This window comes from Marmota monax, unplaced genomic scaffold (assembly GCF_021218885.2).
Source record: "Marmota monax isolate L192 unplaced genomic scaffold, Marmota_monax_Labrador192_F-V1.1 WCK01_AAM20220418_F8-fsc00001, whole genome shotgun sequence".
NCBI classification, from domain to species: Eukaryota; Metazoa; Chordata; class Mammalia; order Rodentia; family Sciuridae; genus Marmota; species Marmota monax.
Window position 1 is genome coordinate 30,410,700 of NW_026693777.1, and position 23,678 is coordinate 30,434,377.

General features: G+C 37.4%; 1 protein-coding gene across 5 annotated transcripts in view; it reads left to right on the forward strand.

The window, feature by feature from the left end:
- Positions 1-10: 10 nt before the first annotated feature.
- Wdhd1 (WD repeat and HMG-box DNA binding protein 1) overlaps positions 11-23,678 on the forward strand; it is a 66,900-nt gene continuing 43,232 nt past the window's right edge. For 2 of the 5 annotated variants that reach the window (XM_046461869.2, XM_046461871.2), the window contains exons 1-9: positions 19-415; positions 2,139-2,250; positions 5,683-5,834; positions 6,663-6,774; positions 6,935-6,985; positions 8,280-8,375; positions 18,047-18,139; positions 19,145-19,251; positions 19,459-19,600. In XM_046461869.2, the coding sequence (XP_046317825.1) occupies positions 339-415; positions 2,139-2,250; positions 5,683-5,834; positions 6,663-6,774; positions 6,935-6,985; positions 8,280-8,375; positions 18,047-18,139; positions 19,145-19,251; positions 19,459-19,600 (942 nt within the window). In that variant the 5' untranslated portion in view covers positions 19-338. Of the gene's footprint in view, positions 416-2,138; positions 2,251-5,682; positions 5,835-6,662; positions 6,775-6,934; positions 6,986-8,279; positions 8,376-18,046; positions 18,140-19,144; positions 19,252-19,458; positions 19,601-23,678 lie in introns of all 5 variants that reach the window. The other 3 variants (XM_046461870.2, XR_009228379.1, XM_046461872.2) reach the window with 3 other exon arrangements.

Sequence of the window (23,678 nt, forward strand, 5' to 3'; positions counted from 1 at the left end):
GGGCGGGCCGCGCAGGCGCAGCGTGCGGAGCGCGCCAGAGCGCGGGAAGCCGGTCTGCGCGGGCGCTGGGTTTTCTCGGTTCAGGCGCGGAGCCTCCTTCGCCACAGTGAGTCCTCGCCCGCCTTGCTAGCGCCAGCGGAGAAGCGTGTCCCCTTCCCGGCTTGTTGTGTGACAGACCTTCTGCTGCACCCACTGGCGTCGCTTGGGTGGAGGAATCCGGGCTGTGGAGAGCGTGCTCGGGAGGAGACTAACCTTTCTTTCTCCCTCCCACTCCCCGCTTTCCTCGCCTTGAAAATAGACCATCGTTATAAGACATTTTCGGGTAGGGAAAAGAAAACATGCCTGCAACACAGAAGCCGATGAGATATGGACATACCGAAGGACACACAGACGTCTGTTTTGATGATACTGGAAGGTAAGCTTCTTGGAGAAAAAGAACGTTTTTATTTTTTTATTATTTTTTTTAATTTCAATATTTATTTTTCAGTTTTTGGCGGACACAACATCTTTGTTTGTATGTGGTGCTAAGGATCGAACCCAGGCCGCACGCATGCCAGGCAAGCGCGCTACAGCTTGAGCCAAATCCCCAGCCCCAAGAACGTTTTTAGGTGTAGATATTAGGACTTTACTTTTTAGTCCATGAGAAAAATTAAAATCTTATTTCCAAAGGAGTTGGAAAGATGCTAGCCCGTATTCTTGCCCATATTTTCATTTTCTCAGCATCTCACATTGTGAATTTTGTCAGATCACTTGATATTGCTAGCTTGCCAAATTCAGTAGTCCGCACTTCTTTTTGGTTTAACATCCTCCTTTTTTTCCCCCAGTGAATTGGGCTTTATTATTTGAAATTATGAAAAAAATAGCCATTGATAAAGCAATATTTCTTGCAGGACTGAACATTGAATGTACATTTGCAAGAATATAAAATAGTGGGGCTGGGGAGGTGGCTCAAGCGGTAGCGCGCTCGCCTGACATGTGTGCGGCCCGGGTTCGATCCTCAGCACCACATACAAACAAAGATGTTGTGTCTGCCGAAAACTAAAAAAATAAATAAATATTAAAATTAAAAAAAAAAAAAAAGAATATAAAATAGATTCCCAGAGCTATTCAATACAGGAATATTGTTAAGAAATGAAGTTCAGAAATAGCCTGAATGTCCATCATTTGATTAGTTCCAACTTTGGTCTATCTACACCATTGAAAGTTAAGATTTTTGCATATGTGGAGTGTTTTCCAGGTTGTTTCATTGAGTAAAAAATAAGGGGCAGACAGGATATACAGGAGCACTCCCTTTTGGGTAACCTACTTGTCCTTTTGACTTTCCAATATAATTGCCTCTTCTCTGTCTCTCTCTCTGGGAAAAAGAACAGAAAATTTATTACTTGCCTAAATCACGTGATATTAGACTCCTCAACACCATTTTTCTGTAGGAATTGATCTTCTGAAATTTGCAGTTTTTTATATGGCTTCTTTTTTTGCCACATATTAATTTTATAATCAAAATTATATCTACTTTAATTTTGTTTACTTTTTGTATTTCCAGGTAGGACATACATTGGAAAAATAAAAGCACTGGGAAGATTAGAGATTTAAAATGACTTATGAGGCAGGGGTGTACTTCAGCTGTGTAGTGCTTGCCTAGCATGTGTAAAACCCCAAATTCCATTTCCAGCACTGCAAAGACAAACAAAAAACAAGATACAGGTAGCCATTGGGATAATCACCTTTGGATAACAACTCATATATTAATCCATTTATTCATTCAGTAAACATTTATTATTAAAGATTTTTTGTGTCAGAGACTGCTTGGTGCTGGAGATACAATAATGAACAAGATAAATGGTCCCTGTTGTTGCAGAGATTGTACACTCATCTTTTTTTTTTTTTTTTTTTTTTTTTTTAATGTTATGGCAAAAGGAATAATTTTATGCCAAGGAAGAACTGTGGAGAATATTAAACTCACCTTCCTTTTATAGAATGGGAAGTTATCAATGTTTATTATTGAGGTTTGTTTGTATAAAATGGGGGGAAATATTGGCTAATACCTTAATTTTATTTAAATTACATAGAAAGGTACCATTAAAAAAAATTAATATGCCTGAAACTGGGTGACTTTTTACTATGTGTTTCCTTTACAGTTGTATTGTGACTTGTGGAAGTGATGGTGATGTGAGAATTTGGGAAGACTTGGATGATGATGATCCTAAGTCCATTAATGTTGGAGAAAAGGCATATTCATGTGCTTTGAAGGTAGTAAACAGTCACATCAACTGATGTGAATGATACTGGCATGTGATAGTTCTGCTTGAGTGAAAATCTTTTTTATAGAAGTTTTAAATGTAGATGAACCTTTTTGTTTTTTTCTCTGATGAACCTTTTTGTTTTTTTCTCTTATGAAGTTATGTTTAAAGATGCATAATAATGCCACAAAATGCCCCAAAATTTTAAGGGTAAAATGGGAATGGTTTTTTGAAGGTGATTAATGGGTATTAATGATGAACAAATTAAGATATTTACAAGAGAATTGCGCTTTTAAGAAAAGTTAAAGTGTTCCCTTTTATTATTTGAGAGGAACATCAATGGGATTTTTGGCTTACTGCTATGATTTGATTGTCCCTCAGAAAGCTTATGTTGCAAACTTACTCCCCAACACCACATTAGTTGGTTGTGGGGCCTAATGAAAGATGATTAGGATACAAGGACTCTGCCCTCATGAATAGTTCAATACTATTACTGTGGGAGTGAATTTGTCATTGCAGAACTGAGTTAATTTTAAAAGGTGAGTTGAGTCCTCTTAACTTGCTCTCTCTTTGCTCTTCTGTCATGGGATGACACATCAAGAAGGCACTCACTGAATGCGAATCTCCCTTTTTTTTTCCCACATTTTTTATTAGTGCACTATGGTTGTACATAATGATGGGATTTGTTACATGTTCATACATGCACACAGTGTAATAATATAATTTGACTAGATGCAAATCTCTTGATTTTGGACTTCTCAGCTTCCAAAATTATGAGCCAGTGAATTTCTGTTCATTATAAATTACCAGTCTGTGATATTGTTATAGCAGCACAAAATGGATTCAGACACTAACTCAGATAACTTAAGAAGTTATTAAAGAAAATAGTAATGTTTCACTAACTTTCAATATATGCACATTTCACATGTTTCCAATGTCTTGTGTGAGATAAATAAGAGAATGTGATATAGATTACTAAGAGAGTGAAGACATGTTTTCAGAAAATTAAGAATCTAAAAACCACTAAAATTTTTATTGTGATGAATTTTAATTTGGGTGTATTGTGTTTGGGTAAAAGAAAAATATCTTTCCAAACTCAGGCTCATTAAAGTAGAGGAGATGGTCTTAAGACATTTTATATATTCTTTTTAATAGGTCATATATAATAGAAGATACATTCCATAAGAATAAATATAAATGACCAATGTACATTAAATATGAGCTGTCATTAATAAGCAAAGAAGTGCAAATTAAACAGTCAGGTTTTTCCCCCGCCTATAAGATCAGCAAGGAAGCTGGGCATGGTGGTGCATGCCTGTAATACCAGCAATTTGGGAGGCTGAGGCAGCAGTATCACAAGCTCAAAGCCAACCTCAGAAACTTAGTGAGGCCCTAAGCAGCTTAGTGAGACCATATCTCCAAATAAAAAACTGAAATAAAAAGTGTTAGGGATGAGGCTTAGTGTTTAAGTCCCTCTGGATTCAATATCTGGTGCCCCCAAAAAAGAAAAGATTGGCAAGGATAAAATATATTGCTAATCCCCAGTAACAGTGAAGGCTTAAAGAAGTATGACTATATTTAGTTTCTGGAAATATAAGTAAAAAACTTTAATTGTTCAATTTTAAAAATTTTTGCAGTACTTTTAAAGGTGATAGAATCTGGGAATGTTTTACCCTTGAGCTACAATCTCTGGTACCTCCCATGCCCTCTTTGTATCCCCATACAAACAGGTTTTCATTAAGTTGCTGAAAGGCTGATGTTGAACTTGGGTTGATGCCGTCTCAGTATCCTAAGTCATTGGGATTACAGGCATGTGCCATCAGGACTGGCTTTTTTTTTTTTTTTTTTTTTTTTGGTACTGGAGATTGAACCCTTGGGTACTCAACCCCCCAGCCAGTTAGTTGGTTTGTTTGGTATTGGGAATTGAACTCAGGGGCACTTAACCATTGGGCCCTTTTTCATGTTTTATTTAGGGACAGGGTTTCACTAAATTGTTTAGGGCCTTACTGAGTTGCTGAGGCTGGCTTTGAACTTGCAATCCTCTTTCCTCAGCCTCTCAAGCCATTGGGATTATAGGTTTATTTTTTATTTTGAGACAGGACCTCACTGAGTTGCTCAGGTTGCCAAACCTGGCTTTGAATTTGCAATCCTCCTGCCTAAATCTCCCTAGCTACTGGGATTACAGTCATGAGCCAGGGAGCTGGCAATAAGACACTTTTTAAAAACAGAAATTGATAACACTGTATCAAAATTAGAATACTTAAATTGATACTATATTAAAATTAAAATATTCACAGTCATTTCTGATTAGTTTTCTAGGAAAATATATACTTTATGTGGACAAGGATTAGTAAAAAACACTTGTTATTTTTGAAATATCAACTTTCAAAATAGCAACAGATAAAAAATTAATATTTCCATTAATCAAGAAGTTGGTTAATACATTTGATAAAGCTATACAATGGAATATAGTGCAACCACTAAAGAAAGAAAAGATATAGTTTTATATGCCCCCATCTGAAAAAGATTTTGCCAGAAGTTGAAAATGAGAAAGTTGCAGAACATTTTATAGTATAGTGTTGTTTGCTAAAATTATATGTATATGCACACATATATACACACATATATTATTATTACTGTATTTTCATGAGTATAGAAAAATACTAAAAACACCAGGATGTTAGTGGCAGTTACTTTAAAAGAGTAAGGAAACTCGTTCTTTCCTCATGTCACCTTCCTATTTTTTTCTCCTATAGTAAGCATGTGTTGCTTTTGTGTATGAAAAAGACTGTAAGGAAGAAAAAAGTAAGAACTTTTGTATTAGTTTGTAGTGCGTTGTAACAAATTGCCACAAACTTACTGTCTTAAAACATTAGGACATTATTGCCCAACAGTTCTGGAAGCAAGATGACTGAAATCAAGGTGTCATGTCAGTAGGCTTGGTTCTTCCCAGGCTCCAAGGGAGTATCCATTCCATGCTTGTCTTCTGTTCCGAAGATTGTGATAGTCCTTGGTGTTCTCTGACTTGTAGACACATCATTCTAATCTCTCCGATGGATTCAGCATTTAGATTTTATCCCACTCCAGAAAGATACAATGAATTTATTATGGAAACATAGGGCACCTCTATAGTGGCCATTGTGGCTGTGCCTTCTGATGTGCTCTTTCCTCATTGAAATTGTGTATTTTCCAAAAAGTTCTGGAGTCTCCTTCTTTTTTATGACATTTGGGGTCCATAAAAATACTACTGAAATGTTTCTTACAGAATACAAAATTTACTAATATACATTTCAGGGAAGTTGAACATTGAGTGGTAATTTTTCTCTTGATGTAAACTATAATTATTAAGTTTTTGCCTTTCACAGGATTTTTATCTATGAAGACATTCCCAACTGATTTGAATTTGTTATGTCGGTGTTTCTTACCTTTATTTTTTTTTCAGAATGGAAAATTGGTCACTGCAGTTTCTAATAATACTGTTCAAGTTCACACATTTCCTGAAGGAGTTCCAGATGGTATATTGACTCGCTTCACTACAAATGCAAATCATGTGGTCTTTAATGAGGATGGCACTAAAATTGCTGCTGGATCAAGGTAAGACTCTTTGACATCAGAGAAAGGAAATAATGTTAGAAGAAAAGCCTCATTTGTTTTAGGCTGATATTTCCAGGACCCTGTTAGCTTATTGTTTTTTATTGTTATTTTACTTTTATGTGCAAGTCTTCTGTTTAGTGGAGGTTTTTGAAGACAAACTTGTAGTATTTTGTGAATTGACATATATTGCTTTGCAGATAGCCTATTGAGTAAATGGTGCAAAAGACTAGAGAAAGGAGATAGCTTGAAACAAATTTTAAAAAATTATTTTAGGTATAAATGGGACTGTTTTAACCAGAATTCTGTAGATCTCTTGAAGTTTATTTGTCACAGGGAAAACATGTAATTGTTACACTTGTGAGATTTAGTAAAGGTATCGTACCTTCTAAAATGCATGTGGCTGTTATTAGCAAATAATGAAAACTTAGGATGTAACAAAGGAGCCATTTAGGAAGTGTTTGTATTTTAACATAATGGGAAATCTTGATATCTTTTTTTTTTTGAGAGAGAATTTTTTAATATTTGTTTTTTAGTTTTCGGTGGGCACAACATCTTTATTTTTTATTTTTATGTTGTGCTAAGGATCAAACCCAGCGCCCCACGCATGCCAGGCGAGCGCGCTACTGCTTGAGCCACATCCCCAGCCCCAAATCTTGATATCTTTATAGAGCAAAACTAAAAGGTAAATTATATTTGGCTGTCAGATTTTGCAAGTTGCAGTACAGAAAATACAGCATTCACTCTTGTGATTTTGAAATATTTGAGTATAACTTTTAGGAGAGGGTTTGTATTGGCATTTACTCATGTGCATTATTCTGTTGTGTATAGTGATTTTCTCATCAAAATTGTGGATGTGATGGATAGCAGCCAACAGAAGACATTTCGAGGACATGATGCCCCTGTCTTAAGTCTTTCTTTTGACCCTAAGGGTGTCTTCCTGGTAATTAATTTTCCTTCCTCTCTTTTTGTGGCTTTCTTGAATGTGTTTAAAATTAGTGGAAAATTTCACCCAGTTGGCAAAAAAGTCATTTGAGTGAATGAGTTGAATCAGTTTCATGTAATATTCTGGCTACAACAAGAAATCTTGTTTATCCTTGCAGGCATCAGCTAGTTGTGATGGATCTGTCAGAGTTTGGGAAATTTCAGATCAGGTAAACTCATCAATTTGAATTTAAAACTTTTGGACCATTTCTATAATGTGGGTATTACATATTGTATTGTTGGGCCAAATTAGTAGTTATTTTTCTTTATTGTTTGTCTCCTGCCCCAACGTTTTGAGGCAGGGTCATGCTAAGTTGTTGAGACCTCAAATTTATAGCCTCTTAAGTTGCTGGATTAGAGGCATGTACCACCACAGCCAACTGTAGTTATTTCTTTTTAAAAAAATTTTCTTTTGGTTGCCTATGGACCTTTTATTTACTTAATATGTGATGCTGAGATTCAAACCCAGTGCCTCACACATGCTAGGCAAGTGCCCTACCACTGAGCCACAACCCCGGCTCGACTGTTTGTTTATTTGTTTGTTTTTTAATGGACACAGTACCTTTATTTATTTGTTTGTTTGTTTGTTTTTATGTGGTGCTGAGGATTGAACCCAGTGCCTCTCATGGGCTAGGCAAGTGTTCTACCACAACCCCAGCTCCTGTAGTTGTTTCTTTAAGTAGCATTAAGTATTGTTTTTGTGATCAAGTTTCAGAATATTCTAATGTAAAATGAATATATATGTTAAAGATTTATTGTTTTGTTGTCAATCACAAGGGGAATTACAGTTTATATTTCACTTTAAAGCTTTGTAAATAAAAAAGATTTAATCATCATATTTTTATAGATAATACCATGTGTTGCGCCTAGTATTAGAAGTTGGGGAGACAAAAATAAATAATGCATGGGCTATGCTTGATTTGAAGAGTCACATGTACAACTTATTCCAACGTAGCCTGATAAAGGCTTTAAAGGCCTTATGAAAAATGCTTTCCAAATTGGCAGAAGGAACAGTTAAGTTTTCCTTAAACAATCAAAGTGGACTTGACATTTCTAGAAATAACATATGGCTAATGGGAAAAATATTCCCAATAGGTATGCCTTAGTTTCTTCCCATTGGTCTGACTTTAACACCTTGATATTTTAGGGTAGACATTTCAAATTTTATTTATTCTTTGAGACACATTAAGATTTTAGCATACTGAGGACTTGTGTATGTGTGTTTATTCATTCAGTATGTTATTTACTCATTAGACATAGAAAATACTAATTTAAAAAATTTGTACTCTTCATACCTCTGAAGATCTTAAAACAGTATAGGTTAATGGGGCATTATAATTGAATTAAAGTTCATTAAGTTGCTTTGTTTTTTGAAATATATATCAATTTGAAGAAGCCACCTATTAGTTATACTCAGTTCTGCATATATTTTGGGGAAATAAATTTTCTTTTTTCTAAACTCAGACATGTGCTATTAGTTGGCCACTCCTACAAAAATGCAACGATATGATAAATGCAAAATCCATCTGCAGACTTGCTTGGCAGCCAAAAAATGGGAAGGTAAATTACTTTTATTTTTCAGTTTTTGAATCATTTCTTTTGATCCTTGTCAACTTTCAATGTAAGAATAGTTTTTTAAATTTCAACTGTTTCATTTGGATTGTAGATTTTTGAGCCATATGTCAAAAAATATTGAAATACTTTAAGAAATATTTAAATTTTTTGGAGCTTGTTTTTGAAGTATATGTTTTGCCTGAATTAATTGCATATTTTTCTTTACATTCTGTTTAATGGAAGAACTATAGAAACAGTCTTGTTATGTCCACTCTTATTGGTAGTATTTAATGTTTTGGAGATACTGACACAGACAACAAAATGTTAAGAGAAGTTTGAAAGAAAGAAAGACAATGTTTGTTTTTTTTAAATGAGATGCTTGTGTATGAGGAAATCCCAAGAAAAATCAACTGAGAGTGAAAACTTTCTAATAATAAGATTCAGGGAGAAGGAAGATGGCGGCGAGGGGAGTGCATTGCCCCCGTGTGCTGCTTCACTGTGTGGGAGTATGACAAGTCAGGACGGCTAAAGGATATCTTGTTAGGAATTTCCAGCAATAGTGGGGTGCTCCGGAACCTGGAGGAAGGATTTCCATCGCACGAGGATCGGCTACGGGGACTCAAACGCGAGAGGTTTGTCGCACGGAGGGTAACACTGCTTATTCAGCAAATCGCCCCGCGGCTAGAGTCTGCAGAGCGCGCTGGGATAGAGACGCAGGGTTACAGCGCTGCAGTTTCTGCCAGCCGCGCAAGCACCGTACTCAGGGCTGAATTCTGGGTTTGAGACGGGGGAAGGAAGCGGTCCATCTCGGTTCTCCACACCGGTCAGACCACAGAGGAGGCCAGAAGCCACCATGTTGGTAAACTGACGTCACCTTCCCTGTTTTTGACTGACCGCAGCTCATTCAGCCATAGATCAGGTAATTTCAGGCTGCAATTCGCCTGCGGCTTGCAGACAGATTGCTAGGGTTCAGCGCCTGGGTGCTTCTTAGAACCTGATCCTATCGGAGCGAACACCGAGCGCGGGGCGGCCGAGTTCCGGCTCCCGGAACCGTCCTGGAACCGCCCTGGCCCAGGGCTGCGGAGGCTGCTTCTTGGACCCTGCGCCTATCAGAGCATACACCAAGCACTAAGCAGCCGAATTCCGGCTCCCGGAACTGAGCCCGCGGAGACTGCTTCTTGGAGCTTACACTTATAGGAGCTTACACAGAGCACGGAGCGGCCGAGTTCCGGCTCCCGGAACTTCCCTGGCCCGGGGCTAGGAGCCGCGGAAACTGCTTCTCGGTCCGGGTCCTGCTGAGGGCCGGTCAGGACTCACCCGTTGCTTTGGTTGCCTGGCAAGGGGAACGAAATGCTGCCATTCGCATAGGATACCAACATGGCAGAGATCTGATGTCAGCAGAAAGCGGCGGAGGAGAGAACTTCATCAATACCAGTGGTGACATAAGCAGTTGGTCTCCTGGTAGGGGGGGTGAGGCACAGTCACCCGAGTCTCCTCAATTTGTCGTCGAGCCAGAGGGGAGGAGCCGGGCCAACGCCAGCGCCCGGAGCAGGCCCAGCGGCTCACCAGCGTGGTGACCGCGTGACCCCAATTGGAGAGGGGGCGGAGCGGAGCCGCCACCCGCACCCGCAAGGTGGGCAGACCCGCGACCCAGTGGTACATGGGCGTGGTAGGAGGGGCAGGGCAGAGCCGCCGTTCGCGCTGGCAAGGTAAACAGACCTGTGACAGCCTGGTGGGTCAGGCCCAGTGGCCTGCCAGTGTGGTACACACATCACCCCAACTGGAGTAGGGGCAGAGCAGATCCTTCTGCCACGCCCAGATCAGGCCCTGCCGGTGTGGTGGTCACGTGACCCCAATTGGAGTGGGGGCGGAGCGGAACCGCCACCCGTGCCCGCAGGGTGAGCAGACCAGTGATCAACCTGCAGATCAGGCCCAGGGGTCCGCAGGTGTGGTAGGAGGGGCAGGGCAGATCCGCCGCCCGCGCCTCCAAGGTAGGCAGACCTACAACAGACCGGCGGATCAGGCCCAGGAGCCTGCCGGCGTGGTACAAACACCACCCTAATTGGAGTAGTGGCAGAGCAGAGTCGCCGCCCGTGCCAGGAACAGGCCCAGCGTCCTGCAGGCGGGGTAGTCACGACACCCCAATTGGAGTAGGGGCAGAGCAGAGACTCCACCCGTGCCCGAAAGGCGGGCAGATATGCGACTGACCAGCGGGACAGGCCCAGTGGCCTGCCGGTACGACAGACACGTCACCCCATTTGGAGTAGGGGCAGAGTAGAGCCGCCTCCCGCGCCTGCAGGGTAGGCAAACCTGCAACCGACTGGCGGATCAGGCCCGGTGGCCTGCCGGCGTGGTACACTCGTCACCCCAATCGGAGTAGGGGCAGAACAGAGCCGCCGCCAGCTCCCAGAACAGGCCCAGTGACCTGCCGGCGTGGTAGCCACGACACCCCAATTGGAATAAGGAGAGAGCAGAGCCGCCGCCCGCACCTGCAGGAAAGATACGCAAGCAGTATGAAAAGACAAGGAAAGAAAGGACCACAAGCAATGCAGGTCAACGCAACTTTAGAAGAGGTAACAGCTGCAGCAGATGGAATGTCAGATAAAGAATTCAGGATATACATGCTTCAGATGATCTGGAGTATCAAGGAAGACATTAAACAGCAAAATCAGACAATGAAAGATCACTTCGACAACAAATTACGCAAACAAATCCAGGAAGCAAAGGATCAACTATACAGGGAGATAGAGGTTATAAAAAACAAACAAACAGAAATCCTAGAAATGCAGGAAGCAATAAACCAACTTAAAAACTCAATGGAGAATACTACCAGCAGAGTAGAACACTTACAAGATAGAACATCAGACAATGAAGACAAAGTATTTCAACTGGAAAAGAACATAGACAGCTCAGCAAGACTGTTAAGAAACCATGAGCAGAACATCCAAGAAATATGGGATAACATTAAGAGACCAAACTTAAGACTCATTGGGATACAGGAAGGTACAGAGCTCCAAACCAAAGGAATGAGCAGTCTATTCAATGAAATAATACAAGAAAACTTCCCAGACTTGAAGAATGAGACAGAATCCCAAATCCTAGAAGCCTACAGGACGCCGAATGTGCAAAATCATAAGAGATCCACACCTAGACACATTATAATGAAGATGCCCAACATACAGAATAAGGAGAGAATTTTAAAAGCTACAAGAGAAAGGAAGCAGATTACATTTAGGGGTAAATCAATCAGGATAACAGCTGATCTTTCAACACAGACTCTGAAAGCTAGAAGATCCTGGAATAACATATTTCAAACACTGAAAGAAAATGGGTTCCAACCAAGAATTGTGTATCCAGCGAAATTAAGCTTCAGGATGGAGGATGAAATTAAAACCTTCCACGATAAACAAAAGTTTAAAGAATTCGCAGCTAGAAAACCATCTCTTCAAAACATCCTCGCCAAAGCATTACAGGAAGAGGAAATGGAAAATAACAATGAAAACCAACAGTGGGAGGTAGGACAGTAAAGGGGGGGGGAAATAATCAAAGAGGAAAACAAACCATGTTTAGTAACATAAATAAACAAATATGGCTGGAAGAACAACCCATATCTCAATAATAACCCTAAATGTTAATGGCTTAAACTCACCAATTAAGAGACACAGGCTAGTAGAATGGATCACAAAACAAGACCCAACAATATGCTGCCTACAGGAGACACATTTGATAGGAAAAGACATACATAGGCTGAAGGTGAAAGGTTGGGAAAAATCATATCACTCATATGGACTTCGGAAACAAGCAGGAGTGTCCATACTCATATCAAATAAAATAGATTTCAAGCCAAAGTTAATCAAAAGAGATAAAGAGGGACACTACATACTGCTTAAGGGAACCATACACCAACAAGACATAACAATCATAAATATTTATGCCCCAAACAATGGTGCAGCTATGTTCATCAAACAAACTCTTCTCAAGTTCAAGAGTCTAATAGACCACCATACCATAATCATGGGAGACTTCAACACACCTCTCTCGCCACTGGACAGATCTTCCAAACAAAAGTTGAATAAGGAAACTATAGAACTCAATAACACTATTAATAACCTAGACCTAATTGACATATATAGAGTATACCACCCAACATCAAGCAGTTACACTTTTTTCTCAGCAGCACATGGATCCTTCTCTAAAATAGATCATATATTATGTCACAGGGCAACTCTTAGACAATATAAAGGAGTAGAGATAATACCATGCATCTTATCTGATCATAATGGAATGAAACTGAAAATCAACGATAAAAGAAGGAAGGAAAAAGCATACATCACTTGGAGAATGAACAATAGGTTACTGAATGATCAATGGGTTATAGAAGACATCAAGGAGGAAATTAAAAAATTCTTAGAGATTAATGAAAACACAGACACAACATATCGGAATCTATGGGACACATTGAAAGCAGTTCTAAGAGGAAAATTCATTGCTTGGAGTTCATTCCTTAAAAAAAGAAAAAACCAACAAATAACTGATCTCATACTTCACCTCAAAATCCTTGAAAAAGAAGAGCAAAACAACAGCAAAAGAAGTAGAAGGCAAGAAATAATTAAAATCAGAGCTGAAATTAATGAAATTGAAACAAAAGAAACAATTGAAAAAATTGACAAAACTAAAAGTTGGTTCTTTGAAAAAATAAACAAAATCGACAGACCCTTAGCCATGCTAGCGAAGAGAAGAAGAGAGAGAACTCAAATTACTAGCATACGGGATGAAAAAGGCAATATCACAACAGACACTTCAGAAATACAGAAGATAATCAAAAACTATTTTGAATCCTTATACTCCAACAAATTAGAAGATAGTGAAGGCATAGATAAATTTCTTAAGTCATATGATCTGCCCAGATTGAGTCAGGAGGATATAGAAAACCTAAACAGACCAATATCAATTGAGGAAATAGAAGAAACCATAAAAAGACTACCAACTAAGAAAAGCCCAGGTCCGGATGGGTATACAGCAGAATTTTACAAAACCTTTAAAGAAGAACTAATACCAATACTTTTCTAGCTACTTCAAGAAATAGAAAAAGAGGGAGAACTTCCAAATTCATTCTATGAGGCCAACATCACCCTGATACCTAAACCAGACAAAGACACTTCAAAGAAAGAAAACTACAGACCAATATCTCTAATGAATCTAGATGCAAAAATCCTCAATAAAATTCTGGCCACTCGGATACAAAAACATATCAAAAAAATTGTACACCATGATCAAGTAGGATTCATCCCTGGGATGCAAGGCTGGTTCAATATACGGAAATCAATAAATGTTATTCACCACATCAATAGACTTAAAAATAAGAACCATATGATCATCTCGATAGATGCGGAAAAAGCATTCGAGAAAGTACAGCATCCCTTTATGTTCAAAACTCTAGAAAAACTAGGGATAACAGGAACATACCTCAATATTGTAAAAGCAATCTATGCTAAGCCTCAGGCTAGCATTATTCTGAATGGAGAAAAACTGAAGGCATTCCCTCTAAAATCTGGAACAAGACAGGGATGCCCTCTCTCTCCACTTCTGTTCAACATAGTTCTCGAAACATTGGCCAGAGCAATTAGACAGACGAAAGAAATTAAAGGCATAAAAATAGGAAAAGAAGAACTTAAATTATCACTATTTGCAGATGATATGATTCTATACCTAGCAGACCCAAAAGGCTCTACAAAGAAACTATTAGAGCTAATAAATGAATTCAGCAAAGTGGCAGGTTATAAAATCAACACGCATAAATCAAAGGCATTCCTGTATATCAGTGACAAATCCTCTGAAATGGAAATGAGGACAACCACTCCATTCAAAATATCTTCAAAAAAAATAAAATACTTGGGAATCAACCTAACAAAAGAGGTGAAAGACTTATACAATGAAAACTACAGAACCCTAAAGAGAGAAATAGAAGAAGATCTTAGAAGATGGAAAAATATACCCTGTTCATGGATAGGCAGAACTAACATCATCAAAATGGCGATATTACCCAAAGTTCTCTATAGGTTTAATGCAATGCCAATCAAAATCCCAACGGCATTTCTTGTAGAAATAGAGAAAGCAATCATGAAATTCATATGGAAAAATAAAAGACCCAGAATAGCAAAAACAATGCTAAGCAGGAAGTGTGAATCAGGCGGTATAGCGATACCAGACTTCAAACTATACTACAGAGCAATAGTAACAAAAACAGCATGGTACTGGTACCAAAACAGGCGGGTGGACCAATGGTACAGAATAGAGGACACAGAAACCAATCCACAAAACTACAACTTTCTTATATTTGATAAAGGGGCTAAAAACATGCAATGGAGGAAGGATAGCATCTTCAACAAATGGTGCTGGGAAAACTGGAAATCCATATGCAACAAAATGAAACTGAATCCCTTTCTCTCGCCATGCACAAAAGTGAATTCAAAATGGATCAAGGAGCTTGATATCAAATCAGAGACGCGCCGTCTGATAGAATAAAAAGTTGGCTACGATCTACAGTCGGTGGGGTCGGGCTCCAAATTCCTCAATAGGACACCCATAGCACAAAAGTTAATAACTAGAATCAACAAATGGGACTTAATCAAACTAAAAAGTTTTTTCTCAGCAAAAGAAACAATAAGAGAGGTAAACAGGGAGCCTACACCCTGGGAACAAATCTTTACTCCTCACACTTCAGATAGAGCCCTAATATCCAGAGTATACAAAGAACTCAAAAAATTAGACAATAAGAGAACAAACAACCCAATCAACAAATGGGCCAAGGACCTGAACAGACACTTCTCAGAGGAGGACATACAGTCAGTCAACAAGTACATGAAAAAATGCTCAACATCTCTAGCTGTCAGAGAAATGCAAATCAAAACCACCCTAAGATACCATCTCACTCCAGTAAGATTGGCAGCCATTAAGAAGTCAAACAACAACAAGTGCTGGCGAGGATGTGGGGAAAAGGGTACACTTGTACATTGCTGGTGGGACTGCAAATTGGTGCATCCAATTTGGAAAGCAGTATGGAGATTTCTTGGAAAGCTGGGAATGGAGCCACCATTTGACCCAGCTATTCCCCTTCTTGGTCTATTCCCTAAAGACCTAAAAAGAGCATGCTACAGGGACACTGCTACATCGATGTTCATAGCAGCACAATTCACAATAGCAAGACTGTGGAACCAACCTAGATGCCCTTCAATAGACGAATGGATAAAAAAAATGTGGCATCTATACACAATGGAGTATTACTCTGCATTAAAAAATGACAAAATCATAGAATTTACAGGGAAATGGATGGCATTAGAGCAGATTATGCTAAGTGAAGCTAGCCAATCCCTAAAAAATAAATGCCAAATGTCTTCTTTGATATAAGGAGAGTAACTAAGAACAGAGTAGGGATGAAGAGCAGGAGAAGAAGATTAACATTTAACAGGGATGAGAGGTGGGAGGGAATGGGAGAGTGAAGGGAAATTGCATGGTAATGGAAGGAGACCCTCAGGGTTATACAGTGGAGGAGGTAGAGAGAGGGGAGGGGAGGGGAGAGATGGGGAGGGGGGAGAGTGGATGATGGGAAAGGCAGCGGAGCACAACAGACACTAGTATGGCAATTTGTAAATCAATGGATGTGTAACCGATGTGATTCTGCAAGCTGTGTATGGGGTGAAGGTGGGAGTTCATAACCCACTTGAATCAAAGTGTGGAATATGATATGTCAAGAAATTTGTAATGTTTTGAACAACCCACAATAAAAAATTAAAAAAAAAAAAAAAAAGATTCAGGGGCCAGGGACAATTCAGTGGTAGAGCACTTCCCTGGTGTGTACAAGGAGCCCTGGGTTCAGTCGTCAGCACTGGTGGGAAAAAAAGAAAGAGGAAGAAGAAGGAAAATTCAGTAAGGTAACTGGAAGCATAATTAATATAAAAATCAATAGCTGTCTTTTATACAAACAGTAGCCACTTAGAAAACATAATGAAAGTAAGTAGTTCCTTTACTGTTAAACCAAAAATGATAAAGTAGCCAGGTTAAAATACCATGAAATGTGAAATATGTATGTAAAGAAAACTTCGACATGCTTTTAAGAGCAGAGAAAACAAATCCTATTCTTAGAAGGGAATTCTTTATATACATAAAGATGTCAGTTCCTCCCTAAATTAATTCACAATTTTGACAGCATTCAAATATAAAATATCAGTCAGGTGTTTGGCAGGATAAGACAGTTTATTTTCAAGTCCATGTGGAAAGTAAATCATTGAAAAGAAAAGTGATGAAAGCTTCTAAACCAATCAGATATTAAAACATACTATGAGAATTAGAAGTTCATTATTGACTCATGAGTAGTCACATACCTATTAAACAGAAATAGACAAAAGTATATGTGAGAATTTAGTGTTTAGTAAAGATGGGTACTAGGGATTGAACCCAGGACCTCAGGTTGGCTAGGCAAGCACTGTACCACTGAGCTACACTCCCAACCCCATACAGATAGTTTTTTGTTGTTTTGTTTTGTTTTTTAATAATTTTTTAGTTGTTGATGGACCTTTATTTTATTTATTTATTTACATGTGGTGCTGAGAATCGATCCCAGTGCCTCACACATGTGAGGCAAATGCTCTACCTCTGAGCCACAACCCCAGCCCACAGATAGGTTTTAAAGTTAAAAATATATGCAGCCTTTAATACTATCAGAAGTACTAATTAAAATAATGGGTTACATTATTTTTATTTATCAGAGATGGTCAAAAGTGAAAAATTTAATTGGATACAGTGTGGAAGAACATTCAGTAGTTTTTATCAGAATAGATGACTTAATAATTCTAAGTGCATATATTATGAGCATGTTCATAGCATGCACTAAAAATATGTATTAAAAAAATGTTGCACCACTGTTGTTAATAATAGAAGATTGGAAACATTCTGAATGTTTATTTATAAGAATTGGTAAAATCAATTATGGTAGTTCTGAAAGTGAGTTTCTCTAATTGTTAGAATGAGGTATATCTTGGGGCTGGGGATGTGGCTCAAGCGGTAGCGTGCTTGCCTGGCATGCATGCGGCCCGGGTTCGATCCTCAGCACCACATACAAACAAAGATGTTGTGTCCGCCGAAATCTAAAAAATAAATAAATATTAAAATTTAAAAAAAAAAGAATGAGGTATATCTTTATGTCCTTGAATGGAATAATCTTTAAGATATATTAAGTAAAACACATCAAGCTGTAGAATAGTAGGTATATGTATGATGCTACTGTTTACTAACTAAAAAGAGTGGGAGTGTGTGTATATATTTAAATGTTTACTAACTAAAAAGAGTGGGAGTGTGTGTATATATTTAAATGTTTACTAACTAAAAAGAGTGGGAGTGTGTGTATATATTTAAATATTTATATATATACTTAAATATTATGTACACATTCTTGTGTAATCTATGCTTAATTGCCATTGAGGTGTAGAAATAGAATTTAGGGACAGGAGGGAGACTTTTAGCATACCCTTTGGTGTCCCATGAACTTTACCCCTGGTACTGGGGATTGAATAAATTTCCTTATACACCTTATAAATTTATCTGGATGAATTATATGCCTTTTTTCTCCCCTTCACATTGAATTTAATACAAACTTTTGTTTAAATTATCTTTTCTAATAGTTATTGGCAGTTCCTGTGGAAAAATCTGTAAAATTATATAGAAGAGACACTTGGAATAATCAATTTGATCTTTCAGACATTTTCATCTCTCAGGTAGGTTTTGTAAATGACATTCTAAGTAGGCTACAGAGAGTTTTTAATGAAAACTTCACAAAATACAGTAGCAGTTAAATATTGGAAGTGAAGAACAGCTACAGTCTGCTGTGTCTTATGTCTACCTTCTATCCCCTGAACTTTTTTCATTCTATCAATAACTGGATATATATAGGTCTTATCTTACCTTTATCCTTTGTGAGATTTGATAAGAAAATCTTTTAATTTATAAGAAGTTAAATTTAATGCTAGCAGAGAATTATAACAAGTTATTCTTGAATTATCATTGATTGGCTTTTATTTTTAAGTGAGTTTCATTGAGACTTGTGATCATAGTCTCTGAAATTTTAGAGCAAGGAAGGTTATTGATCTATATTCTCTCTCGCTCTTTCTTACATGCATGCATACAAATATTTTGCAATGAAGGAAGCATAGGCCCCAATAGTTCAGCAATGGCTTATAAGATTTACTTCAGGTACTAGTTTCCTTATCTTGATGGTGAATGCTAAGAAGATACTTGGTATTTTGTTTTTTTAATGTAATAATTTTTTAGATTTTACTTTTAAAATTGTTGTAGTATAGTTTGTTCATGATAAACAAAGTAATACCTGCTAGCAATAGTTGAATATTATTGAAAAAGAAAGTTTGAAAATAAACAAACTTGAAGCTGGGTGCTGTGGAGCACATCTGTAATCCCAGTGGCTCTGGAGGATGAGATAGGAGGATCTCGAGTTCAAAGCTAGCCTCGGCAATGGTGAGGTGCTAAGCAACTCACTGAGACCCTGTCTCTAAATAGGGCTGGGGATATGGCCCAGTGGCTAAGTGCCCCTAAGTTTAATCCACGATGCCCCCCACCAAAAAAAGCAAACTTGGTATTGTCATTCCTATGTCAAATTAGAAATAATATTGAATAGGAATATAAAAATTTAAATTTGGTAATAAAGTAATAATTTAGTTTCAAGTTATATACAATTGTTATTTATTTATTAACTCTTTTTTTTATAGACCCTCAATATAGTAACCTGGTCTCCCTGTGGGCAATACTTAGCTGCAGGTAGTATTAATGGTTTAATTATAGTTTGGAATGTGGAAACCAAAGACTGCATGGAAAGGTATGATTCAGTACATGTTGCTTTTATTCATTTCTATATTTTGTTTTATTTTGAAACATTTTAAAGTTTTAATTATTAATGAGAATGAAGATAGTAGCTTTTAGATTGTAAAAAGTCATTTCACCCTTTCTAATTAAAATTATCTAAATAACTGTATAGTTTATGTTTTCTTGACAGTTTTTAAGAGCCCACTTTATTTGTTTTTAGGGTGAAACATGAGAAAGGTTATGCAATCTGTGGCCTGGCCTGGCATCCTACTTGTGGTCAGATATCTTATACTGATGCAGAGGGAAACCTTGGACTCCTGGAAAATGTATGTGACTCCAGTGGAAAGATGTCAAACAGGAAGGTAATAAGTAATATGGTCAAACAGTTTCTTCAGAGTGTTTTTGGGTCTTTGGAAGACATCACAAATTATCTTACTTTATTATAAAAGTACCATTCATGTTACTAACTTAGATGCTCAGTAATAACATTATTTATTAGTGTTTAATAATAATTAAGCTTATGTAACCATTTCAACTTGTGTAACCTAGTGTTTTCCAAATGTATTAGAAATTGTTTCCCTCTGTATGTCTTCCCAAGGAATTTTCTTTGTTAAATACTATTTTAGTATCCTGTATTCTGAGGATTGTTAGGTAAATGTTTTATAGCTAAAACTTAAGAGTTAATAGTTGTAACAGGTCTCATTTTGGTTTGTAAACTTTTTCTGCTCTGAATTAGCCTAAGCTATTACAGTTCCCTCTACAACTCTTCTGCTTAGTCATATAGCTTTGCTACAGTGCTTTAAATAAGCCACCTTATTTTATATTTCCTTGCCTTTATTCATTATTCTCCCCATGTGACAAATATACCTTTTCATATTTCAAGTCTTAATTTAGACCTCCAGTTAGTTGCAGACTAAATGCATCCATTTATCTCTGCTTCTCCTGAAGCCTTCTTTAAAACTACAATAAAGAAAAATTTTTTCAGCTTTCATGTTTTATTATCTAGTATTTTGCTAAAAATTCTGATGTGTGTTTCCCTAATTTCTTGACGCACACACATAAATGGATCAAAAAGTATTTTCATTTAGAAAAGTTGACTCCAACCAGAAATGCAAAACATTAAAAAATAAGCAAACTTGTCTTGTCATTTCTATGTCAAATATAATTAGAAATAATGTAGACTGGGAATATAAAATTTTGACTTTGGTAATAAAATAGTAATTTAGTTTCAAATTATATAAAATTATTAGCTTAAATTTCGTGGTATACTACTCTTAACCTCAAGGTAGAAGGAGTGCATTTTGCACATATATGACCACAATCTGACCCAAGCTAAAAGGATAGAAAAGACACTTTGAACAGTCCCAAGTAAATATAGGAAGCCTTAGCAGAAAAACCTAAGATTTCTCTGAAACAGTCTTGAGTAGGAAATTTCTAATCCTACATGGATAGTGCTTTTCTGTGGGTTTCTTAGTATGAGTCCAAACTTCACAAAGCACCTTTTAAGACTGGGCCACCCAATAACACATGTATAGCAGTAAGTCCAATAGGCTAGATACAGAGACCATGTAAATAATGGTACAAGAAAATCAAGAACCAGATGCTGAAACTTCCCCTTGTGTCCCACAGTTGGAATAAGTAGTTGGACCCTAGGTAGTTTTCCACTTCTTGGTAGATGGTTGCTGAAATACATCTTGTACCCCTGACTGCTATTTGTTTAAAGAATGTTGTGTTCTGGTCACTCTTTTGGTCCATACTGAGTTGAAGGAGGTGATGTCTTGATCTACAAGGTAGGTGAGTGTATTTAGTATAGCCAGAACATACAAAGTTCTTGACCTGGGTGAAAAAAAATGCTTTTGAAATGAATAATCTCTTGAAGTTTAAAAAACAACAAACAAACAAAAAACAGTTAAACAGAATTTGGGAAACTATAAGATAGAAGGATGATTAGAAACTACCTTTATGTCTACTGCCATACCACCGGGAACGCGTCCGATCTCGTCTGATCTCTGAAGAAACTACCTTTAGGTTCTCAAAAAGTTCGATTCTAAGACCTCAATGGGTAGAAAATGAGGTGAAACTTTTGGAGTGCCTGACTAAATCCCCTGGCATATCTTGGTAGCACTAGGGACTTCTAAAAGTGGGACTGACAACAGGGTTAATTTAATAAGCAAAAAGATCCTTTCAGCCTCAATATCATTGTGCACAGCTGGGTAACTGCCCTCCCCACATATATTCTGGCAGAATGTTAGAGATGTGTTTGTTCTTTGGAAAAAGTAACAGAGAAGTTCCTTGGTTCAGGAATACTGAGTACAGTTGAGCAGCATTGGATGAAGGGAGGAATAGGGAATACTGTACTGAAAACACAGACTTAAATCAAAGTGTAGGTACTTGAATGCCGAAATTCCCTGATCACTTCTAATTGACTCTCAAAATATTGTCAGCCAGTCTTATGCTTTTCAGGCAGGAGATTGGAAGAATCTTCTTTGGAAATCTGTACCAAAAAAATCTGTACACAAAAAATGAGAAAAAAATACCAAAAGAGACAAGGGATTTGGGGGGAGCAGGTAATGGGGAATTGAACTCAGGGGCACTCAGCCACTGAGCCACATCCCCAGCCCTATTTTGTATTATATTTAGACACAGGGTCTCATAAGTTGCTTAGCATCTTGATTTTGCTGAGACTGGCTTTGAACTCGCAATCCTCCTGCCTCAATCTCCCAGGTTTCTGGGATTACAGGCATGTACTAGTGCACCTGGCAAGAGATTCTTAATTACAGGGAAGACAACAAGTTGTAAAAGAAAGGAAAAGCAATCCTAATATATTACATCTCTAAAAGGAAGATAGGAATAGTGCCTACCTTTTAGCATTATTAAGAGGATGAAAGGAATATGTAGGTTAGAAGAGTATCTAGAACACTTTGTAAGAATTGGCTATTATTATTCAGCCATGAATAGCATTTATATAATTTTTAAAAATTTATTTAGTTTTTATTCATCCATTGTAGTTATACATAATAGTGGAGTTCACTTTGACATAGTCATAAATGAATATAGTTTTCTTTATTTTAATCCCCATCATGTCTTCTTTCTTTCCTGTTCTCCCTCTCTCTGATTCCCTTCCCATACTCTATTAGTCTTCCTTCTATTCACTTGCGTGATTTTAATAATGTAAACACTGTGCATCGATTACATGAAGATGAGAACCTATCTGTATTGGGAGGATTAGGATAGGAAAATAATGTACATGAATGAACTTGGTGATTGTAAAAGGCCACCAAATCTTCATTTTCTGTAGAAGGAAATTAATAGGATCTATTATATATGATTAAAAATTAAAAATAATACTAGGATATTATTTATTAAACTATAAAACTGACTAGTACATAAGCATGTATAACATTAATAAAACAAAATGTTAATTAAGAAAAAAATTTTTAATTCCAAGGTTACCTCTTATAAAATGTTTAAATCCTGCTATCTAGAATTGACCACTCTCTCCTTTTTGCTTTCACTCTTCACATATTTCTGTCACAACACCTGTTAATATTTTATAGCCTTCATCATAAATATAAGGCACAACTCTCAATTTCCAATAAGAAAATTTTTTTAAAAAGTTTTTGGCCAACTTTAGTACATAAACTTTTTTTTTTTTTTTTTTTTTTTTTTTTTTAACATTTATTTTTTAGTTATCGGCAGACATGACATCTTTGTTTGTATGTGGTGCTGAGGATCGAACCCAGGCCGCACGCATGCCAGGCGAGCACGCTACCACTTGAGCCACATCCCCAGCCCAGTACATAAACTTTTAAGACTGTAGCTGGAATGGTTAAATATAACATTTAGTTATTAATTACTCATCAAATTATATGATTACATATATTTAGAAGTACTTGTGCAGTTTCTTTTATCCTGTAGGAGTAACTTGTAAACTCTTGCCACGAATCTGCTTGTTATTTTACTTTGTGTAAAGTGATGTAAAAACTTGTTTACAGTGGCATCCAACTCCTGCAATGGTATGTTCATAATTCTAGGAAATATGATTAAATATGTTGAATATCTTTGCCTCCTTTGTTTTTCTTTAATTTTACCACTTTAGTTGAGGTGGTTTAAAGCAAATATATCTTATCTAAGGAGTATAATATGCTTATATTTCAGGCATTTGCTTAGTTACCATGGTTTATAAGTACATATTGGAATCATTGTGCACAGCTGGGTAACTGCCCTCCCCACATATATTCTGGCAGAATGTTAGAGATGTGTTTGTTCTTTGGAAAAAGTAACAGAGAAGTTCCTTGGTTCAGGAATACTGAGTACAGTTGAGCAGCATTGGATGAAGGGAGGAATAGGGATATAGTTCAGTGGTAGAGCACTTGCCTAGTGTGAATGAGGCTCTGGGTTCAATCCCCAGCATTAAAAAAAAAAAAAAAAAAAAATGCC